Raw genomic sequence first — 19,067 nt, 5'->3', positions numbered from 1 at the left:
TTCTAGTCTGACAGCAGCTTTAGGACCTTAATAAACTACGATTCAGTTACAACATCATTCTGATAAGCATTTGTTTCATCATAATAGTGTGCTGAAAACCAAACCACAATGCTTTGTTTCACCCTATAACAGACTCTGACAGTTGATGATGACGTGTGCACCTGAACTTGCATGAAGCTGGCTTCTCTGCCTCGTATCCTCTCTCCAATCTACTCGTTTACTTGATGCAACTCATTGCAACGCTGCGTTAACAATGCTCCGGCTCCATTTCCAAAGCCTCCTTCATGCAAGACTGCAAGACACGGACATGCAGATTTATATGGTTTTGAGGGTGGGTTTTGTTTTTGTACAGATGTGTTCTATAAAGGTTAACATACACTGGAAAAAAAGCCTTGGCTACAAACTGTGTGTTTTTGCCAGCTGGGGGAAGCAGTACAGAAAAAAAAGCCCTCAGCCAAGCCATCAAGTTGAACATTGAACTTCACAGTAGTAGCTGCCTTTCTATGCCTCTCCTTTTGATGTTACCTCCAAAGCAAGGGATCAAAGGCTTGGAGTGTGGCGTGGGGAAGTCCCAGGCTCTTAGCCTGGCAGCCCGTGATATATGCAAAAGTCTATGCCAAAAAGAGAGAGAGAGAGAGAGAGGGAGGGTGGGAATGCAAGCTAGAGACAGCAGGCTTGTATGGAATGTGGCTAAATAGTGTGCTTTACTTTAACGAACTCTGAGGTGATGCAATCACTCCTTTCTGAATTTTTTACAGTGAAGTGTTGAAAACAATGAGGGCGTGTCAAGAGAAAGGCTAAGGCTTGTGGGCGCAAAATGTGTATGATACCTCACTGACAGATCCACTACTCCACCCACCTTTCCCTCACACACATTGTGTCATACTCACATAAATATACAAGACAACGTCTGACTTACAGCAAACACTGGCCATATAAAACGCTGTCCTTCACAAACCGACACAAAGACAGGCACAAGACCCACACATATGGATACAATAGGCTCAGCTGAGGTGTTTAAACCAACTAACCCCTGCTTGAAAATTTTGCACACACAAATATAGGTTTACACGTGCACACACACACACTCTTTCCCCAGGGCTATAGGATTAAGAGGTCTGTCTGGCTGACAGCGAGCCCTTCCTTCCCACGTACCCTGTCAATTCCCTCCCTCCCTCCCTCCTGCCTGCTCGGCCCCTCGGCCCTGCTCTGCCAGCCAGGGAGGAGGACACACCTGAACTTGACATCGATCTGCCTGAGCTTTTCTCAGCACCACACACACATGCAGAATCACACACGCCACAATACACAATATTTGTGTCTGTAAAGAATGAGCGGGGGACGGTACTGAAAACAGAAGAAATGCTGCAGGAATAGTGATGTCTGATATGCCTGATAAGTTTTCTTTTGAAAGGGTTTAAAAAAAAAAGTGAAACATGAGCATTGGACTAAATCTGTATTTGAAAATAATTTATCTGAAAACATCTATAATGAGTTATTATTAATGACACTACCAAAATTAAATTGTAAAATGATGCAGAGGCTGCTGTGAACACTTATTTTATTTATTTTATTTTGTAATTTAATTGATTTTAAAACATCTATAGTGCATTGTTTTAACTCAATATTAATTTCACTATCAAAAAATACACGTAAAATGATGCAGGGACTTCTGTGAACACTTGAGTGATTACTCAAACAAATCAATGATTTTTTTGAAAACAGGTTCATTGAAATCAACTAAATGAATATACTCATTAATTAAAATGATCCTTCTCAAACATAAAATAACTGTAGGACACCCTACAGTTTTAAGGACTTTTATATGCCGCTTTTGCAAGTCCTTGAGATCATAAGTGTGCCATTTGGTACAGGACCACTTAATGAGGAAAAGAAAGAGACACATTTTCTCTGGACCTTTAATTCTCAATTATTCACTAGGTTCTACAACAGTATCATTTCTACTGCTCTGCAATCCTGACCATTTTACTCATTCCCCTTCACCTGTGTTTGAAAACAGCGTACGTGATCCTTTTTTCAAGTGGACACACAGATACTGTCTGACCACCGTTACAGGTCATAGTGGGTCAGTGTGTGTGTGTGTGGCTCCCCGTCAGGCAGGCCATGCCAGTGTCTCCGCTCCAGCACCAGATTCTTTACGAGTCATGGCCTTGCGAGGGAGGAAAAAAATGTGTGGATAATAGGCCTGTTGTTAAAAGAATGGAGGAGAGAAGGAACAAGTGAAAGAATGTGGGAATGAGACGGGAGGAATATTAAAGATAAGCAGATCCCGTTTCACTTTCCAGGTCATCCGAGGGCTGCTGCACTTGTTGTCATTATGTAAATTTGTGCCAGCCGGACACCTTTGGCCACTGCACCAACTATAAACGTCAAAATTCTAAAATGCAATGTGTGGAGTTCAAAATGTCTCAGAAGACCTGCGCGTTCTGTTCCAGGACTTAACTTTACATTAATTTCCCAACGAATAAAATGATGCTGGGACTTAAATGCAGTAGTTGTGCACCATGTTCACTGCTGATTCAAACTGCTGACCAATCTGATTGCAAGGTACTCCTGAAAATGACAGTAAGAAAAATTAAAAACAAGGGCCCATGCTTTAAAATTATTATACTCGTATTCACCTCTAGGTTTTGTGGGCATTGGGATGTGTAGACACGTACAGGTAGATTTGCGCTGCGATAAAAATACGCAGCGAGCTGCCATCGGGGCCTGCGCCGGCAAAGCTGGGCTTCAATTTGAGCTGCAGTGATGGACGGCTAATGAGAACAAAAAAATCCATCCCGTATAACAACAAAATACCACTGACACTCCCGATCGCCGTGTTCCCGAGATGAGACGGAAAAAAAGGCAAGGAAAAAAGAGAGCCGGAGGAAGACAGGCAGAGAATGAGAACGAGGGAGAGAGAGAGAGGGAGAGAAAACTCACAATGATGACACGTAAGTGCAAAGAGCGATTAAGGATTTACTTTCAAAAGGGCCTCAATTGATCTTTTTTGATAGACCTGCAATAAATCAAACTAGATTGACTCACATGAGAACGAAGTCTAATCCTTTAGTCAGATCCAGAAGAACCCAAACCAAACCAGCTGTTAATTTAGGCTTTACAAGATAAAGCAGGCGAAAGCCAACCTGATGTACCCTAGGGCAAGGGCTTACATCATCTCTGTAAAGCAATCAACTTATTGCCAGTTTGGAGAGGTAATCAGAGTGCACACTGGGAGGAGAGAAAAAGACAGAATGGCAGGGGAGGAGAAAGTAAGAAAAGGTCTAAAAGGCAGAAATAAAGAGTCTGTATGAGAAAAGCAGACAGAGAATGACGTGGAGGGGGGGACAAAGAGGTCCAGAAAACAGGCCAAGGGTTATTGCATGCTAAAATATGTAGCTATGCCAGAGATATTGCGAAATATGAGAGGGAGGCAGCACAGGCTCTATTTCTTGCCTGGGCACCCTGTAATTTCCCTGTACATTTGGCCTTATGTCCATGGCCAGTGCCACCTCGGTTATGCCCGGTCAACCACACCGAGTCAGCGCCATAGCCTGCCATGCTAATTAAGCCAGTTATTTTTGTTTGTTTTGAGTATTTTTCTTCACCAAACTTTATTTTTCTGCCAGACGAAATGATCGAGACGCGCCATCCTGTCTTTTCTGGTTACTTTTCTAATGTCTTTTTCAGACCCACATCCTGTTTGTGTATGAATATAGGAGAGACACAGATATACTTTACTTTTATACTGTATATTTTACTTTTATACTTTTGTTGAAAAAAATATCAAACTTTTTATAAAAATATATAAACAATTTATTATTTATATAATCACTGTTAAAGTTCTACTACTATTACTATTATTTAATACAGTTAAAATAATAATAAACTGGAACCTTAAATATTAGTATTATTTTTTTATAAAAACAAAAAATAAATGCATGTAGTATATGTATGTATATGAATAAAGATATAAGATAAAAAGAGAAACAAGGATGTTGTTGATTTGGGCAGTGACAGGGAAGCATCACTCAAACACACCCAGACACACATCCACTCATTAGGTACCATGTTCTTGCCTTTAATGTTCTGTTTACTACGCACAACAAGATCAAATCTGAAATCCAATTCCAGGCCTGACCAGGGCCTTTCACTTTAGTTCTGAGGGAGCCTTGAAAAAAGCCAGGCTTGTAGTCTCTGGAGAGTGTCCAAGAGAAACTGAGGCTCAAGAGTCCAAACAAAACCCCAGGTGAAATCAGAGTAAAAGCAGGAGCCCGCATCCCCACCTCTCAACGACACACTGCATGCACACAGGGATCACTCAGACTTTGGGTGTCTGCTCTACCCAACTAAATTGAAGTTAAACGAGCCAGGGGTTTGACACACATGTGCACATCCATGTAAAGAGCTTGGCACTTCTGCAGCGCTCTGTTGCGCGTACTATCTTTAGTGCTGAACTGAGGCTGCCCCTCCTCCTCCTTTTAGCGGGTGTACCACTCAGCCTCGTGCCTTCCACCATCCTCCCCACGGGGTCACACTTTTAATTACATAGAAACAGTAATCCCATCAGACAGATGGCAAACAGGCCGTCACCCAATGACTTTATGCCCAATTGAATCATTACTGATGTTATTTGCTAAATTATAGCAAAACACAACACCACCGCTGAGCAGGATTTGCACAAGAAGCTAGCGAAAGCAGATGTGCCCTCCTGTCGAGCATCTGTGACAGAGATCAAGACGGCGTGAAGACGGGAAGTGGAAAGTCGGATCTGTTTTAAATGAATAATATTCTAATCAGTGCAAGCAAATGCAGACCCTTATTATTTGTTGTGAAAAAACAAACAAAAAAAATATGATTCCTCTACCGGACAAGGCATTTCCAACCAACTTGGTTTGGTAAACCACATAACAAGCGCAATTGAGAAGTGACGAGAGTTATTTTCTTAAAAGAGGGAGCGTGTTTGGTTTATGGGCTTTGCTCAGCACCGTCGTATGTCTTTGGGGAACATCCCAAGAATCCACTCTTTCCTGAAAACCAAACACCGAGCTTCAGTCCACAACCTTGCTGCCAGAGCCCATTCATTCTTTCTCTCGCTCGCTCACCCACTATTTCTTTCAGTCTGTCTCTCCCTCTTCTTTTCCTCTGCCCATGGTTTCTGTCAACAATTAGCGGTCGTCTCTTCCAGAGTCCCAGACCACAGCACCCCGAGCGTTAAACTATGCAATCTCCCAATCAGTCCCTCAACATAAATTACAGCTTGCGACATAGTTTGGGAAAGAGACGCACCTCTGTGCCAATAAACAAACAATTCCCATAAAATTGTTTTTGACAGAACTAATACAAAACTCCAAACTCAGTCAGAGTCATGACTATATAAGCCATAGTCCTTAAGAAAGTCAATAAAAATATTTGGAGTTGCTGCAAGCCAAAATTTTGGCTTGCAGCAGGGCCTGATTGCTCACCTGTTGTGTTGCTTGGTGTTTATGTATGTCTGATTGGTGAATTTTCTGGCTGGGCCCCAGGGTGTCGTATTCCATGCTGGGTGGCTAGACTTCATGCCGCAGATGGGAGCAGCTCCTCGGCCCAACGCTGGAGCAGTAAATCTACATTTAACCATTGGGGTACAAGCCACACCATAACGTAACACTAACATTTTCCATTTCATAAAACACAACGAGGCGAAGGCAGAATTACGTCTTTGTGCTCCCAGACTTAGGGTTTTAATTATTGCTTCTTAGCTACCATAAGACAGGGGGCACAGGGTCATGGCTTAAAACAACAACTCGGTCACAAAATTATATTTATAATATTTTAAGCCCAGCTCAAATTAGTTCATATAGAATGGCTGTTTAAAATACTTGTCCTCTGCTTGGACCAAAGCAGTTGCGTCTAGAGGTATGTCCGTTGCTGTAAAGTGATCCAAGCAGCACCCACAAAACTTCCAAGCTGTTTGTTTTAATCCTTTCCTGACTATCGGTCAATAGGCCACTGCCTGCAGTTGTTCTTGCGTGAAGACATGATAGATACCGAGCTAGAAGAGGACCTCAAGAGTGCTGCAAAGGGGAATTTGAGATTCCAACCACTATGCCTAAAAAAGGGGGTTCCTGGGACGTACTCAGTGGGATTAATCAATTTCTCGTCTGCAGTCAAGTCAGGAGGATGCCGGAAATTACTAACATAGATGCTACTGAAATTAGGGTTTTTTAAAAATAGTCACAGAGCTTCAGGGAACAGAAGTCACGTCTACCAAAGCATCCCTGGTTCTCCGTTCTGTAATAAGACAGAAGCAACCAAATGACTGTCAACATAAAATTTGCACACATTTAAGAAGCATCAGTAAGATCTGACCACAAAAAGCAACATGAGTGATTCTTCTCAAGTGTGCGGTTGCACTCCTGGAGTCCAGTCCCAGAGGCGAGTGAGTTGAGTATACGAGTGTGTAAGGCCGCACAGCAGTTGTGAGAACAGCACAGGGCCAGCTGCTACCCTGCCGGCTCTGATTTCCTGACCTCACAGCCTGAGAAGCACACAGTCAGGTGACCAGATCTAAAACCTTCTTCATGTCCTCAACCACCCAAGCACAGACTCTTGGGCAAGAGGGCACCCACACACCTTTCTGCTTTCAAAATCTTCCCTTTGCTCTTCGTGTTGATAAAAGACTTTGGTTCAATCTGTGGCCGGGCTCTGTAAACCGATGCCTTTTTCCTCATAGAATTCCCCGGGCTGTGACCACCGTGTTTGCATACCACAAATCTTGCGCAACCGTCAAGTGGTTTCTCACCAATGAGACTTTACATTAATGGAGTAGACAATATTCATCCGCTCTAAATCAACAGTGTGTAAGCCAAGCAGATTGACATGCCTCAGGAGAGGAACTCTTGTTTACCCAAGTGAAGTAACAAAAAGAGAAAGTCCCCAGATGGAGGGACTTTCTGTTTGCTGTCCTTTAAGGGGAAGACAACAGTCCTCTTCAAAGGTTGCTCAATACAGAAGGATAATGAGATGGGCGGAAATGGGCATGCAGAGGTGATGGCGAGCCGCCCGTCACAGTGGCCTCAGCTTTGCTTGCCTCAAGTAAATAGCAGTTTCTATATGGTAATTGTAACTTAATTGTAAACCGAGGAGAGTTCAGGAAGAATGTCAGAGTCAAACTAGGTCAGTGAGGGCCCTACTTTGGCATGACTAAGCTTCTGGCCCGGTACTGCTTCCTCAACCTGTCTTCCTCACACCCTGAGTGATTTAGTTGGTTGACTAGTCATGATTGAAGACTCTGGGGGGGTGTTAGGCCACGTTCGGTGAGCCGCCTTACAGAGCGTGGCCCTCTTCCCGGCTCATTTGAACTGCCATCCTGCTCTTTTGCGCTCAGTGCATCTTTTTGTCATTTTGTCAGCTCATGCCCCATTTGTATTATCCACTGAAATGACAGGGGGAGGAAGAGGAGGGGAGGCTGATGGGAAAAAGGAGGGGCTTCATGGAGACAGCTCCAACGAAACACCCCCGATAACACACACATACTTAAACCCACTCACACACACACTCTCCTTGACTAATGTGCCACGACACTCGTACATCACCCACAAATTGGCCAAATGAATTAACCACGGCCCCTGGTTAGCGTTTCAGGCTTTAAATGGATTTTCCCTCTCCTGGCCTAGCCAATAATTGCATTTATCCATCTTGTTGAAGCACGGTTTACACACTTGCTAACATCATGCCAATCCAGGCTACATTTTCTGCTCCAATGGCAGGAGAGGAGGAGATTTGTCATTGGATCATAACAGGTAATTCAAACAACAATTAGTTCGATGACTCCCCCGTATGTCAATGTCTGGCAGGGTTTGATGGAGCAAGAGGGGTCTTCTGTCGCTACAACCCCCCCATATCCACCATCCAACCGAGATGAATTGAGCTCTGCTGCTTTTAAGTACTCATCCACACCACTAGGCGCTAGCAAACAGGATCCCAAGTAAATGGGACCTGCAGCTACTTTTCACACAAATAAACAGATGCATACTCTGTAAGACCGACAAAGCACTTGTGTCGAAGGCTGCTACAGGGGTCATCTGTGCACTCACAAGTGTTTGAACAGTAGTGCATTAGACACTCCAGGGCCCACAGGACAATTGGGCTATGTAAACACTGTGGGACTTCCTTCCCCGTAGACCTTAAGATCTGGGCTTAGACAACCCACTATACGGACTCCTGCTCAAACATTTCCCGTCTTCGCCTCCCACACCGCAAGACAGCACACACAGTTAAGGAACATCATCACATACGTCATTCAACACGAAGAAACAAACCTGAGAGAAGTCAAGGCCTCCACATCATTGTTGAGTTTTAAGCTTTCATGGTTCTCAAACGCTGGATCATTTTTCCCCTCAGTGACCTGAAATCTTTCACTTCGACGCCCCATGCTATGACAAAGCAGGCAAATTATCTTTATTGATATTTGAAAAATGCAAAGCGCGACGGCCCATAAAGATACAGGTGCTGTAAAGCTGAAGATAAAGAAAAACTGCCGGTTCTAAAGGGCATCTAGACGAACGTCACACCGCCGCTGTCGCTTGCCTATTCCATACCAGCCTCGCTTAAACTGATTGCTGGCCAAAGAAAACAGCTCCAGGTCAGGATTAAACTCTCTTTCCTTATAAATCACTCCTACACATCGCTAAATCTTTCCGTTCGGCAGATAGCCGGTGGAGAGATCACTATTCACTATGACTGGCAAGCAGTCATCATCTCTATTTAACTCGGAGGGCTGCTGAATTACACCTCCTCTATGTCAGTGGTCAGATCTTAACACTGTGAAAGGACATTGGTTGCAATCAGAAACCACATCTGCCACCTCTGGCTAACACTGATCAGACTCACAGAGCCCTAGGGGCAGCCGGCCAAAGATACACCTCCATTCAATTATACCCCTCGCTCACAATGCAATTGACAATTCGTTCAGCGAGGGAAGTCAATTCCCTGCGTTTTGGAATCGACCGTACTGAGTGTTCACACCGTCCTCTAATGAGATGTAGCCAGCGACAGTTGATCCAGGCTAATCCTTAAGGGTGAAGATGTACAAACAAACAAACACAACATTTCCTACGGTCTGCGATAAAAACATTTTATGTGCGCGCTAGAGGTGTAGACAATTCCCTCTAATTTGATGTGAGTCTCAATGTGAGATTTATCCTCAGACACATCAACAAGACAAAACTGGTATACGGCCATGTGACAAGCACAATGCTAATCAGCTGAAATATTATCTATACTGTTTGACAGCCATTCAGCAGGATATGGCCAGTAAAACAGCATAATGTAAGGCTCCAGGAACACCATCGCACACCCATTATTTAACGCAGGGGATGGTTATCTTCTGATAGTCGGGAAGAACTGTACCAAAAAAAAAACCTAAGTGGTTTTATAAAGTTCATAAAGCACGCATCTCTAATAAAGCATGCAAATATCGGCCTGTAGTACCTCTAATCTTAATATAAACCCCGATTAGCGGATTAATTTCTTTATACCCTGGTAGAAAATCTCCTTCACCTTTTGTTCAGTTCTGAATGCAGTACCTTTGCTAGAAACAAGCATGCAATAAACTCATTAGCGAACAGACAAGCAGACGCGCATCCACACACACGCACACACTCCGGGCCCTGCTCAGAGCTTATCCCTTGGCAATTAAAAGTTTAATTAGAAGATTAAAAATACATGGGCTGAGTTTTATAACCTATTACTTTCTCAATTATGTGCTTTACCCATACAAAACGCTCCCGACATATCTACAGGAATTAATGCAGATTATCGAAGTAAACAGGATTTCACCTTCTGCAATGCAACATTATAGAATCTCATTTTGCAATCAGAGCTAGGAGACAAACTTGTCGGTGTGACACTAAATTAGCTCACTTCCTTATCAAAGAGAAACATTTCACAAGATGGAATAATAAACACTGAAGCAAAACTGTGACTGATCAGGCTTCACCTTTTTTTAGAAGCTTCAATAACATGCCTTAATGAAGATAACTTTGTCCTACTTTCGTGTTTAAAAATAGATGCCGATAGGTTTTTATTTGTTTTTCTGTTAAAGTTCTGTGCAGAAGTTTCACTGAAAATGTACGTCAGTGACAGACTTCCTGTGTGAAGACAGTGATGGTCACTCTATCAGGCTTTTTATCAGGGGAGAATATTTACCACAGTCTCATGTCATTGTGTTTTCTGCACTTGAGGTCCATCTGACGTATGACAACGCCGATCGTTATGTTTTAAAGTCTGATAATGAGTAATGCACAGTAAAAAGACTTTGTGCTGATGAGCACAAAATGCACACATGCTCTTTCACTGGAAACTTGTGCACTCCTATCATTAAGCATACAAGTCAGATGGCAGCTCCAGAGAGCATGTGTGTGCACTTTGGCCCAACCCGAGCACGTTCCAATCCAAACAAAAGCCCAGTGCAACCAAATTCCGCCAGCGTTACCCAAGCCTCTACGCTGGAGAACTTCCAGCCAACATTTTGATGACGAGGCGGGAATCAGGAAGCATTAATAACTTAGCCTGATTCATAAAAAAAGTTTAAAAAAGAGGGGAAAATGCCACACACATGGCCTGTCCATCAAACATGACTATAAACTTGTCGTTTTTCAGTCCCTGCTGTTTTTTTTTCTTTCCTTCATTTTTTTTCTTAGTAGATAAATGTGAGGCCTGGGGGCTCTATTGTTTGGACATCTAACCAGGAACTGTCGCCACTCTCATTGCCCCCACATTAGCAGCAATTATGCGCCCTATTCAGACTGTCTTTGTGCATCTCCCTCCTCTCCGTCTTCCATCTCCCCCACTATGCCACAGCGGGCAAATTGACCCCGCTTTTTCCCGCTTTTCCTAACCCCCCACTCCATTCCAGCATACCGCACAAGGTAAACTCCTCTAAAACAAAGAAGATATACAAAAATATTCTGATTACAAAATCTAATATTTTTTATAACATTTATATAGTATTTATATATAATATTTATATGATATTTTGAAAATTCCAATTCTATCATATTTTTGCGTGAGCACAATAAAACTACACTAGCATACATTCAGGGGGAAAAAATGTGCATTTTAAATGTAGTAAATCATACAAATGCACAAATTACAATATTTATTGGCCAAAAATATTATATCTTTGTATGTTTCCCTTTTACATTTTTACAAATTGTTTCATAATTGTGCTTCATTTAATTTTCCTGAAAAGTCTTAATAGTCTGCATACAGTGTGACAACATGCCCCTCTATTATCACAAAATGTGTTTCATGAAAAGCATCTCTTTATTTTTCCTGGGCAATAATTCAAATATTCAATAGCCTTTTAAAGCCAGGATTTTAAGGTATGTGCCAATACAGAAAATGATTTTCAAAAAAATAAGCCTGAAAATTGTTCCTGTGGCTCAGTGGTAAAGCATTGCGTTAGCAGCGCAAAAGGTCGTGGGTTCGATTCCCAGGGAACACACATACTGGTAAAAAATGTATAGCCTGAATGCACTGTAAGTCGCTTTGGATAAAAGCATCTGCTAAATGCATAAATTATAATTATAAATTATAATTAAATTTAATTAAATTATAAAATATTTCAATAAAGCCCTTGCATAGTTACATATATTTATATCACATTACAGATCAAGTAGTTTTAAAATATCTGAAATGCATTTATAAAATGCATCTAACGATCCGATTCTTTCTTGAAGACTTTCTGTACTTTACTGTATGAAACTAAATCAATGCAAATATGTGCAAATTTCACAGCTTTGACAAAAAGCAAAACAGTTTGTATCGTAAAAAATGCTGGCTTTTTAACACCTAATTATTTATTAATTTATGTGTTTATTAAGATTGAAAATTAAATAATCTGCCAAATCATCTAAATATTATGGCAGATACTAGCACAAGAACTTTCATAGATTTGCATTTGGAAATTGTATTAAATTCTTGCACTTCTTGTAATTAATCAATATTACAGGTCTTCTTAAACAGTCCTTGACTCAAAAGGCCTCAACACTGGCATTTTGACCCCCATCACACACCCCGTCAGGAAAATCTGCCTGTCATTTAAGAATTCCCACGCAGCTATCATAAAGCTGCACAGGCCTGCAGACGGTGCATGTGCACAGAGAGAGAAAGAGTCATTTCATTTCCATGTTTCAGGAGCCCCTCAACGTGTAGGCCAGCAGCAGGACTATATTTAACAGATGACAAAAGTTGCATTCCAGACGTACAGTACGATCTTTGTGTTGATCTTTGTGTATGGAAATAAATGGTGAAAAGGAGAGAGGTGAGGGGTGGGGTTAACAACACACAGCTGCTAAGCCAATGCAGCTCCACGAGACGCAGAATTTACAACAGCATTTATCGGAGTTCCCCATTTATCAGTTACAGGACAGGATTGCGTTTGCAGCTTTAAAAACAAACGCGACAGAAATAAATCAAGAAAAAGTCACAACCATGGCATCCGATAAAATTGGAAAAAAATTGACTATTTCTATTTATTTGCAATACGATTACGAAATTCTTAACAGTCCACATCCGAACAAGAAACCTTCATTAACTATTGAACTAGTGCAGAACATTGTGTAGACACAACGCTGCCTTAAAAAAAAACACCAGCGTGGCACAGGGAGAAAAGAGAGAAACAATCAGGGGAGAAAAAGAAAATTAAAAAAACCCCACCAGGTTATTTTCACACACGATCATAGAGAGCAGCCTGCCAAAATCATCAACGTAAGACAATTGAGCACAGCAAGTAGAAAAAAAAAACATCTCAGTAAATATTTACAGCACAAATCTTTTCCATTCATTTACCAAGCACTAACAAAACCGTACTGTACTCTTTCACGGCCCACCCCCTCCGACCCCCCCACCCACATCTGCGATTCATTGACTTTACAATTTACCACATGTCGAGATGGGAGAGGTCGGGACTCTATCTGAATCACGACACAAATATGCGAGTGATTTATTGTTTTAAAACCAAGGGCCGTTTTAGTGCAACTCCACTCTTCCTGAGCATTACTCCTATTGGCAGACCATGAACAATTACAGTTTGGACTAATTAAGCCCTGAGAATGCGCTGTGAGCCGCTAATGTCTCACAGGCCCCGCTTTCAGTTTAATGGTGCCAAACTTTGCTCCCCAACTTAACTCGCACAAATCCAAAACAGATTGCACTTTTTTATGGGTGTTTATCAAGCCCCAGCAAACAGAAACCGTTTGCGGTTTGTTTTTTGCGCGCGTGTAGGATGGGAGTAGGAGAAAAAAAGACGAGGAGGAGAAGGAAAGAGTGGCGGAGGGAGAGAAAAAGAGAGTCTTGCTTCCGCCATTCTTTGTAAACAAAAGTGATTTGCAAAACAAAAGGATGGCAACCTTCTAAATAAACTGGGAGTGTATTTTGTGCAGAGCGGCACAAAGCGCGAGCGCGTAGCTCGGTGAACCCCCTGCGGATAGCAATTAGGGGCCATTAACATGTAAAGCCAATTTGATAAGGTATGAGTCTATCCCTGTAAATCCGCATTAAACTATCTTCTGCACCTCACACGACAGGCTATTCAACACACACAATCCATACGATAAAGCATTGTTATTGACGTCTTAGCCTAAAAAGATTCTGCCATGGTTTATTAAAATATGTACATGTAGGGCTGCGTTAGTGTTGAATGCATCTTTGGCAAAAAATATTAATTACACAAAATCAGTCAATTTAAAATAAAAAAAAAATGGGGAAAAAATATTTCAGGTCTCCGCCATGCATCTCCTTTTCTTTGCTCTAAATAGTGCAGAGTGCATTTGGGTGTTGCAAGTTTGTCTGTTTTTATATTATGTTCCTTTTTTAAACTACGCATAATTATACGTTGAAACCTGAAACCTCCGCCAAAAGTCTGCTGGCCTAAGGAATTATGGGGCCAGGGGTGGCGTCAAATATCTTAACATTCATAAGTCAGAGAGGCAGTAAATAAACCCAGCGGATTTACGGGCATAAAGCCCCCTTCCAGAACTCAGCCGGCCAGACCTCTGCTCTACCTTGCTTTCCCCTCTCCACAGACCTGTTGAGGTGCGATTTTAGCCTACAACCACCCAGTTAACCCAGCACCTTTCCAACCACAACACACACGTAGAGTGTGTCCGCCACGCAAACTGCTCTCGATGAAAGAGGGGGAAGAGTGGCTATTGTCTGCAGTTTTTAGTGAGGGGAAAAAAAAGTGGATCCAGGCATTGTCGGTAGAACGTCACGGCAAATTGCTAATTGCTACCAAATCATCGTGAAGCTTTTCCGACTGAGGTGGTTGGAAATACAAACTCCCGTTATTACAGATCTCAGAGGTCAGACGAATTAAACTAGCTCTCTCCCTTCAGTCAAACACACACTAGGGGAAAGCATTTCATCACTATTGCAAGAGCGGACCATCAGGGAAATTCAGCTGACACATGGTCTGTGTAAATTAAATAATTTTTTTTTTTAATTGTCACATCTCTGATATCAACCTTTAGAGAAGCATCCACCATAACCTAAATCCTTACAGATTAAATAATGCGGCAGTAGCAAATTTATCCTGAAAACAAAATACTGGATCAATAAATCCATAAATGTTTCATAAATACTTACAAATAAACACATAAATGCAATAAAACTTGAATATATCCTCTGCTTGTTTAATACAATGTAGATTAATCCAATTAATAAAAATACAAGTTAAAATACAATTTTTAAAAAATGCCAAGAAATGCTAAAAAGCACATCATCGGCAGCTAAACCCAACAAGCCCCATGCATTCGTTAAACGGAGCGACAGCTAATCGATGCTCAGGTGAATTATTTATCCTTTACTTAAGTAATGCGTTTATGAATACAACGGCTTTCAACTTCAAAGCGGTGTGGGTCGGACGCCCAGGCAGCTCATAGGTAGCAGACCTCATGGCAAAGAATCGGGGTGAAGGGCTACAGCACGATGTCAAAGACTGAGATCTGTAGGCCTGGTTACAGTAAGAGATCAAACATTACAACACACAACTATAAAGAAATTGACTATATCTATGGGTATAATATTTAGGCTAGAGGGTCAGAACAGACCTGGACTGACTCCCACATATAGGGGAGGATATCAACAGTGATCCTACTTCCGTGAGAGATCGCTAAATATATTCTCGGTAGCCAAAAATGAATAAGCCAGCGATTTAGACAGGGCTCCATCCCAGCATGGAGAGGAACTATCAGACTATGAACTCTGGTAACAGCATCTCTGGGATTCTTCACAACCTGCTATACAGAAGACACGCTATATGTCAAATATTTCCTTCTAATGCACATCTGCAGTAGCCATACTGATGCTTTCAGAATTTTCTGTCCTTTTTATTTATGTGTGAATGTTTCTAATGTGCATTTACATCAGTAAAGAAATTATCAGCAAATGAAGAACAGATTCAGCAAAAAGGCATGTTTTGGGATAAACGCAATATCCACGACAAACACAAACAGCCAGAGATGTTTCTACAAAAATGTCTCACTGATACTAGAAACAGCAGAATGCCTTTAAAATACCCGAAGTTAAATGCACAGTTTCAGAGCAGTAGATTTCGAAGGTCGTCATTTACTTAATTTCAGGTTACACCACATGTCATTGTCATAAAGCGTACCTTCACGTTTAAGATTAAGCCTAGAGCTGATTATGAAAATCAGAAATGACAGCAAGATCCTACTGCACAATTTTCCTATCCTTATTATGTTATATCTGCAGCAATGACATCTAAAAAATGATAAAATATAAATTGTGAATAAAAATATTAACCTACTAAATCAACATTAATTCTTTCGGGTGCCAACAAAAAAAAAAAAACAAGTGCTGGACAAATATGCATAACTATGCATAGCTGATATAAACAACATAATTTGTATTTGCACTGAAATATTAAGCATATATTCTCATTACACGTTATTCAACATTATGCATGCTCTAAATAGGAAGTCCATCATGCCATGACAAAATGTTAATGTAAGCATAAAACATATTATATTTAATGTGCATTTAAAGCAAATGTTTATTTAATTTCAAAAGAATTCTGACACTAATATTTTACTACACACTGTGTCAAGGGTGGAATGAGCAATATTGTGCTTTCATTCTGACGATCACAAATTCATTGACTGCCTTTCACTAATTACTATAAACATTTCCCATGATGCTCTTTGGCAATAACATTTATGTGCATTGCATTCTTTAAATAACACAAGCAGTATTATGTTAAGCTCGGATAAATTAGTCATAAATTAGCTCAGATAAATGAATAACGTCTCATTTTAAGTGGCACACTGTAAAAATGTTTTCATCATCATGTCATAACAGCATCTTTGTTTCCATCCATTTAAACGGTCAAAATAATTTCTGTCATTTCTACTCGATTTTCTTCAGCAGTAATTAAATTCAAAGTGGCAGAAAAAGCGCAGACTGTAGCCTAAGTATAGCAGCACGTTGATTTCATTGTTTAAATATTAAGGCTGCAGTTAAACTTAACATTTTACTTTTTTAGGGTTAAATGCTTTAGAATAACAGAAACGCTTTATTTTTTTCTCGTGTAAAAATCATAACAACGATAATAACGATAGTAATAACAATACTATCATTATGAATTCAAACATTCTTGTACATTTCAGTTTTAGAAATTCCGGAACACCCGCTACTGTACATTAAACGTCTAGTCAGAAGCAAGCGAGCGAATCCACTAGTTATTCAAGTACACAGACGATTAAAATAAATAACACTGTAAAAATGCAGAATCTAAGGCAAAGGTAACCTGCCAAGTATGCAAAAATAGCCGTGGGAAATGAGAAGAAAAAAATAACAACGGAGTTAAAAGTTGCAGTGGCCGTGTGTTTGTGAACGTCAGGAAAGCACATTATGCGTTGCACTGTACTCGCCGCTCGCAGGCAGCGTTCGTTCAGAGCGACAGCGGATCCGCGGGAACGGCATGCCACTGTACAGTGCTGAGTGAAGTGTGGCAGAAGTTCACGAGCCGACCAAAGCAGTCCCTAAACATGGACGTGGTGCTTTAGCTGCGTGCATGTGGCTGCAGAAACACGTTAAAAACACTTACTGTGCGCGCGGTGGGTGAGAGAGATCCGTTCGGGAGGTACGGGCTCGTGAGGTCGGGAATCATTATAAATGGATAGCCCGGGTACGGTGGGCTCTTGAACAGCCCTCCATCTTGCCTTTTCGCAGCTAACATGGCGGGGGGGAAAAAAGGAAAACTTTTAGTTTAAGTTACATTCCCAACAAAAAAATACTTTGTACGTATGTGCAGAAGCAAACGGAACCGAGGCACCGTGTTGTTGTCCTCTGCAAAAAGATGATTTAGAGAAAACAAGCACTCACCCTCCTCTAAACTTTCTCTTGTTTTGTCTCTGAAACTTTCAGATCTAGGCGGAGGCCGTCTTTCCGCCTTGAAATGCAACGAAACACAGGGAATGCATTGAATAATCACAGCGAGGAGATCGTTAGCTAGTTAGCAGCGTGTTTAAACAAGAAAAGTGCATGTAAAGTTGTGGACAAGTCGCGGATTCGCGGTTATTTGTCACTTACCTCGGAATCCGAAGAGCTGTTTTGATTCGTTTCCGACTCGTTTACGAGAGAAGATTTGACATCTGCTAAATCCCTTTCTGCTGAGGAGTTCTCCGAAATCTTTTCCTCCTGCTCGCCTTCGTCTTTGAAGGAAATCATTTCATCGTTCGCACCCAGATCGTCCCCTCCACCGCCGTTCAGCTGCGGCATTTTTCCCGAGGAGCGCTAATTTTGCGGGGGGCCAAAAACACCCAAAAGTTTTTAAACCCTTGATCTTGGTGTGATCCCCGAATCCCGAGTTTTAAGTTTAGGGACTCGCAGTGGCGTTTGGCTGGGTGAGTGTTCAAAACTCAAAAAGAAGAGGGCAATCTTGGCAGAAACAGAAGCCGGAGACGGAGCTGAGGCGCTCGGATTGAGGGAGTTGAAGTTGGTCGGAGTGGTTTTCAGTTCAAAGGCGGCGCTGATTGACAGATAGAGAGGGATGGAAATAGAGAGAGTCTGGATTCGGGATTATTGACAGGGAGAAACACACAAGAAAAAAAACTAATGAGATTCAAACAGGGAGGGACTTGAAGTGACGTTTTCATAAATAGAGAGGGGCAGGAAAAAGTACTGGAGGGGGAAAAGGGCTTGAGCGAGAAACAGAGAGAGGGAGAGGAAAAGAGCTTTTGGAGAAGAGCAGGACAGTTAAAGCGAGTCGACCTTGTTTGCTTTTGTACAGGAATGAATGGAAAAATAGGCGGAAGACACTTGTGCGGTAGTCTGCATGTTTCTGAGCGGCGAAACGGCACACAGCTAGAATCATATCGGCTTCCTTATTTTCTGCAGTTGTTTTAGGAGGTGTCGGTGGGCTGAAATAACCCCACTCGCTCCAAACACGGACTCGAATGACAATACACTCTGAACTGCTCTAAATCAATCCTATTTTTGAAAACATCACTTCAAAACGATTTTACTTAAAAAGGCTTAACTTGCAAGGCATTTATATGACCATTTATATTGTTTATGTCCTTGTATTGGTGATTTAAAATGTGTCTGGTATTATCCTACGTAGCCTAGCCTATATAATCTTATATAGCCTACTGAAATGTTTTTTTATTATTATTATATTAACATCTTTGTCGTCAAAAAAACGTAACTTCTCACTGCAGCTTGTCACTTTGATTTTACATAAAAAAATAAACCGTTTTTTTTTTTTTGTGCGTTAAAATTTCTATCTATATAAGGTCATATATAGGATAGTTCCATGCATACAAATTTTCCTATAGGAAACTTACATTTACTTACATGTAAATATAAACACTTACATGCATATATTTTCCTATATATAGATAAAACACACAAAAAGTTTGTTTTATGTAAAATAAGTGATTAAATTATATGAACATATACACACACGCACACAATGCAATGTATTTCTAAGTACATTACATTAAAATATATACACTGATACAATGAATAAAGGTCTTGTATTATCATATATA

At 41.1% G+C, this 19,067-nt stretch overlaps 1 protein-coding gene across 17 annotated transcripts in view; it reads right to left on the bottom strand.

Moving 5' to 3' along the window:
- The window catches only part of tcf7l2 (transcription factor 7 like 2), an 83,883-nt gene extending 65,738 nt beyond the window's left edge, over positions 1-18,145 (bottom strand). For all 17 annotated transcript variants that reach the window (XM_016572351.1, XM_016572350.1, XM_016572355.1 and 14 more), the window contains exons 1-3: positions 17,605-18,145; positions 17,398-17,464; positions 17,120-17,244 (exon numbers count right to left, since the gene is read on the bottom strand). In XM_016572351.1, coding sequence (XP_016427837.1) covers positions 17,120-17,244; positions 17,398-17,464; positions 17,605-17,793 — 381 coding nt within the window. In that variant the 5' untranslated portion in view covers positions 17,794-18,145. The remainder of the gene's footprint in view (positions 1-17,119; positions 17,245-17,397; positions 17,465-17,604) is intronic.
- Positions 18,146-19,067: the final 922 nt, after the last annotated feature.

Source organism: Sinocyclocheilus rhinocerous, unplaced genomic scaffold (genome assembly GCF_001515625.1).
Source record: "Sinocyclocheilus rhinocerous isolate Xijiao unplaced genomic scaffold, SAMN03320098_v1.1 scaffold140, whole genome shotgun sequence".
Classification (NCBI taxonomy): Eukaryota; Metazoa; Chordata; class Actinopteri; order Cypriniformes; family Cyprinidae; genus Sinocyclocheilus; species Sinocyclocheilus rhinocerous.
Note: the sequence above shows the minus strand (reverse complement) of the source record. Positions and strands in the feature narration are given on the sequence as shown.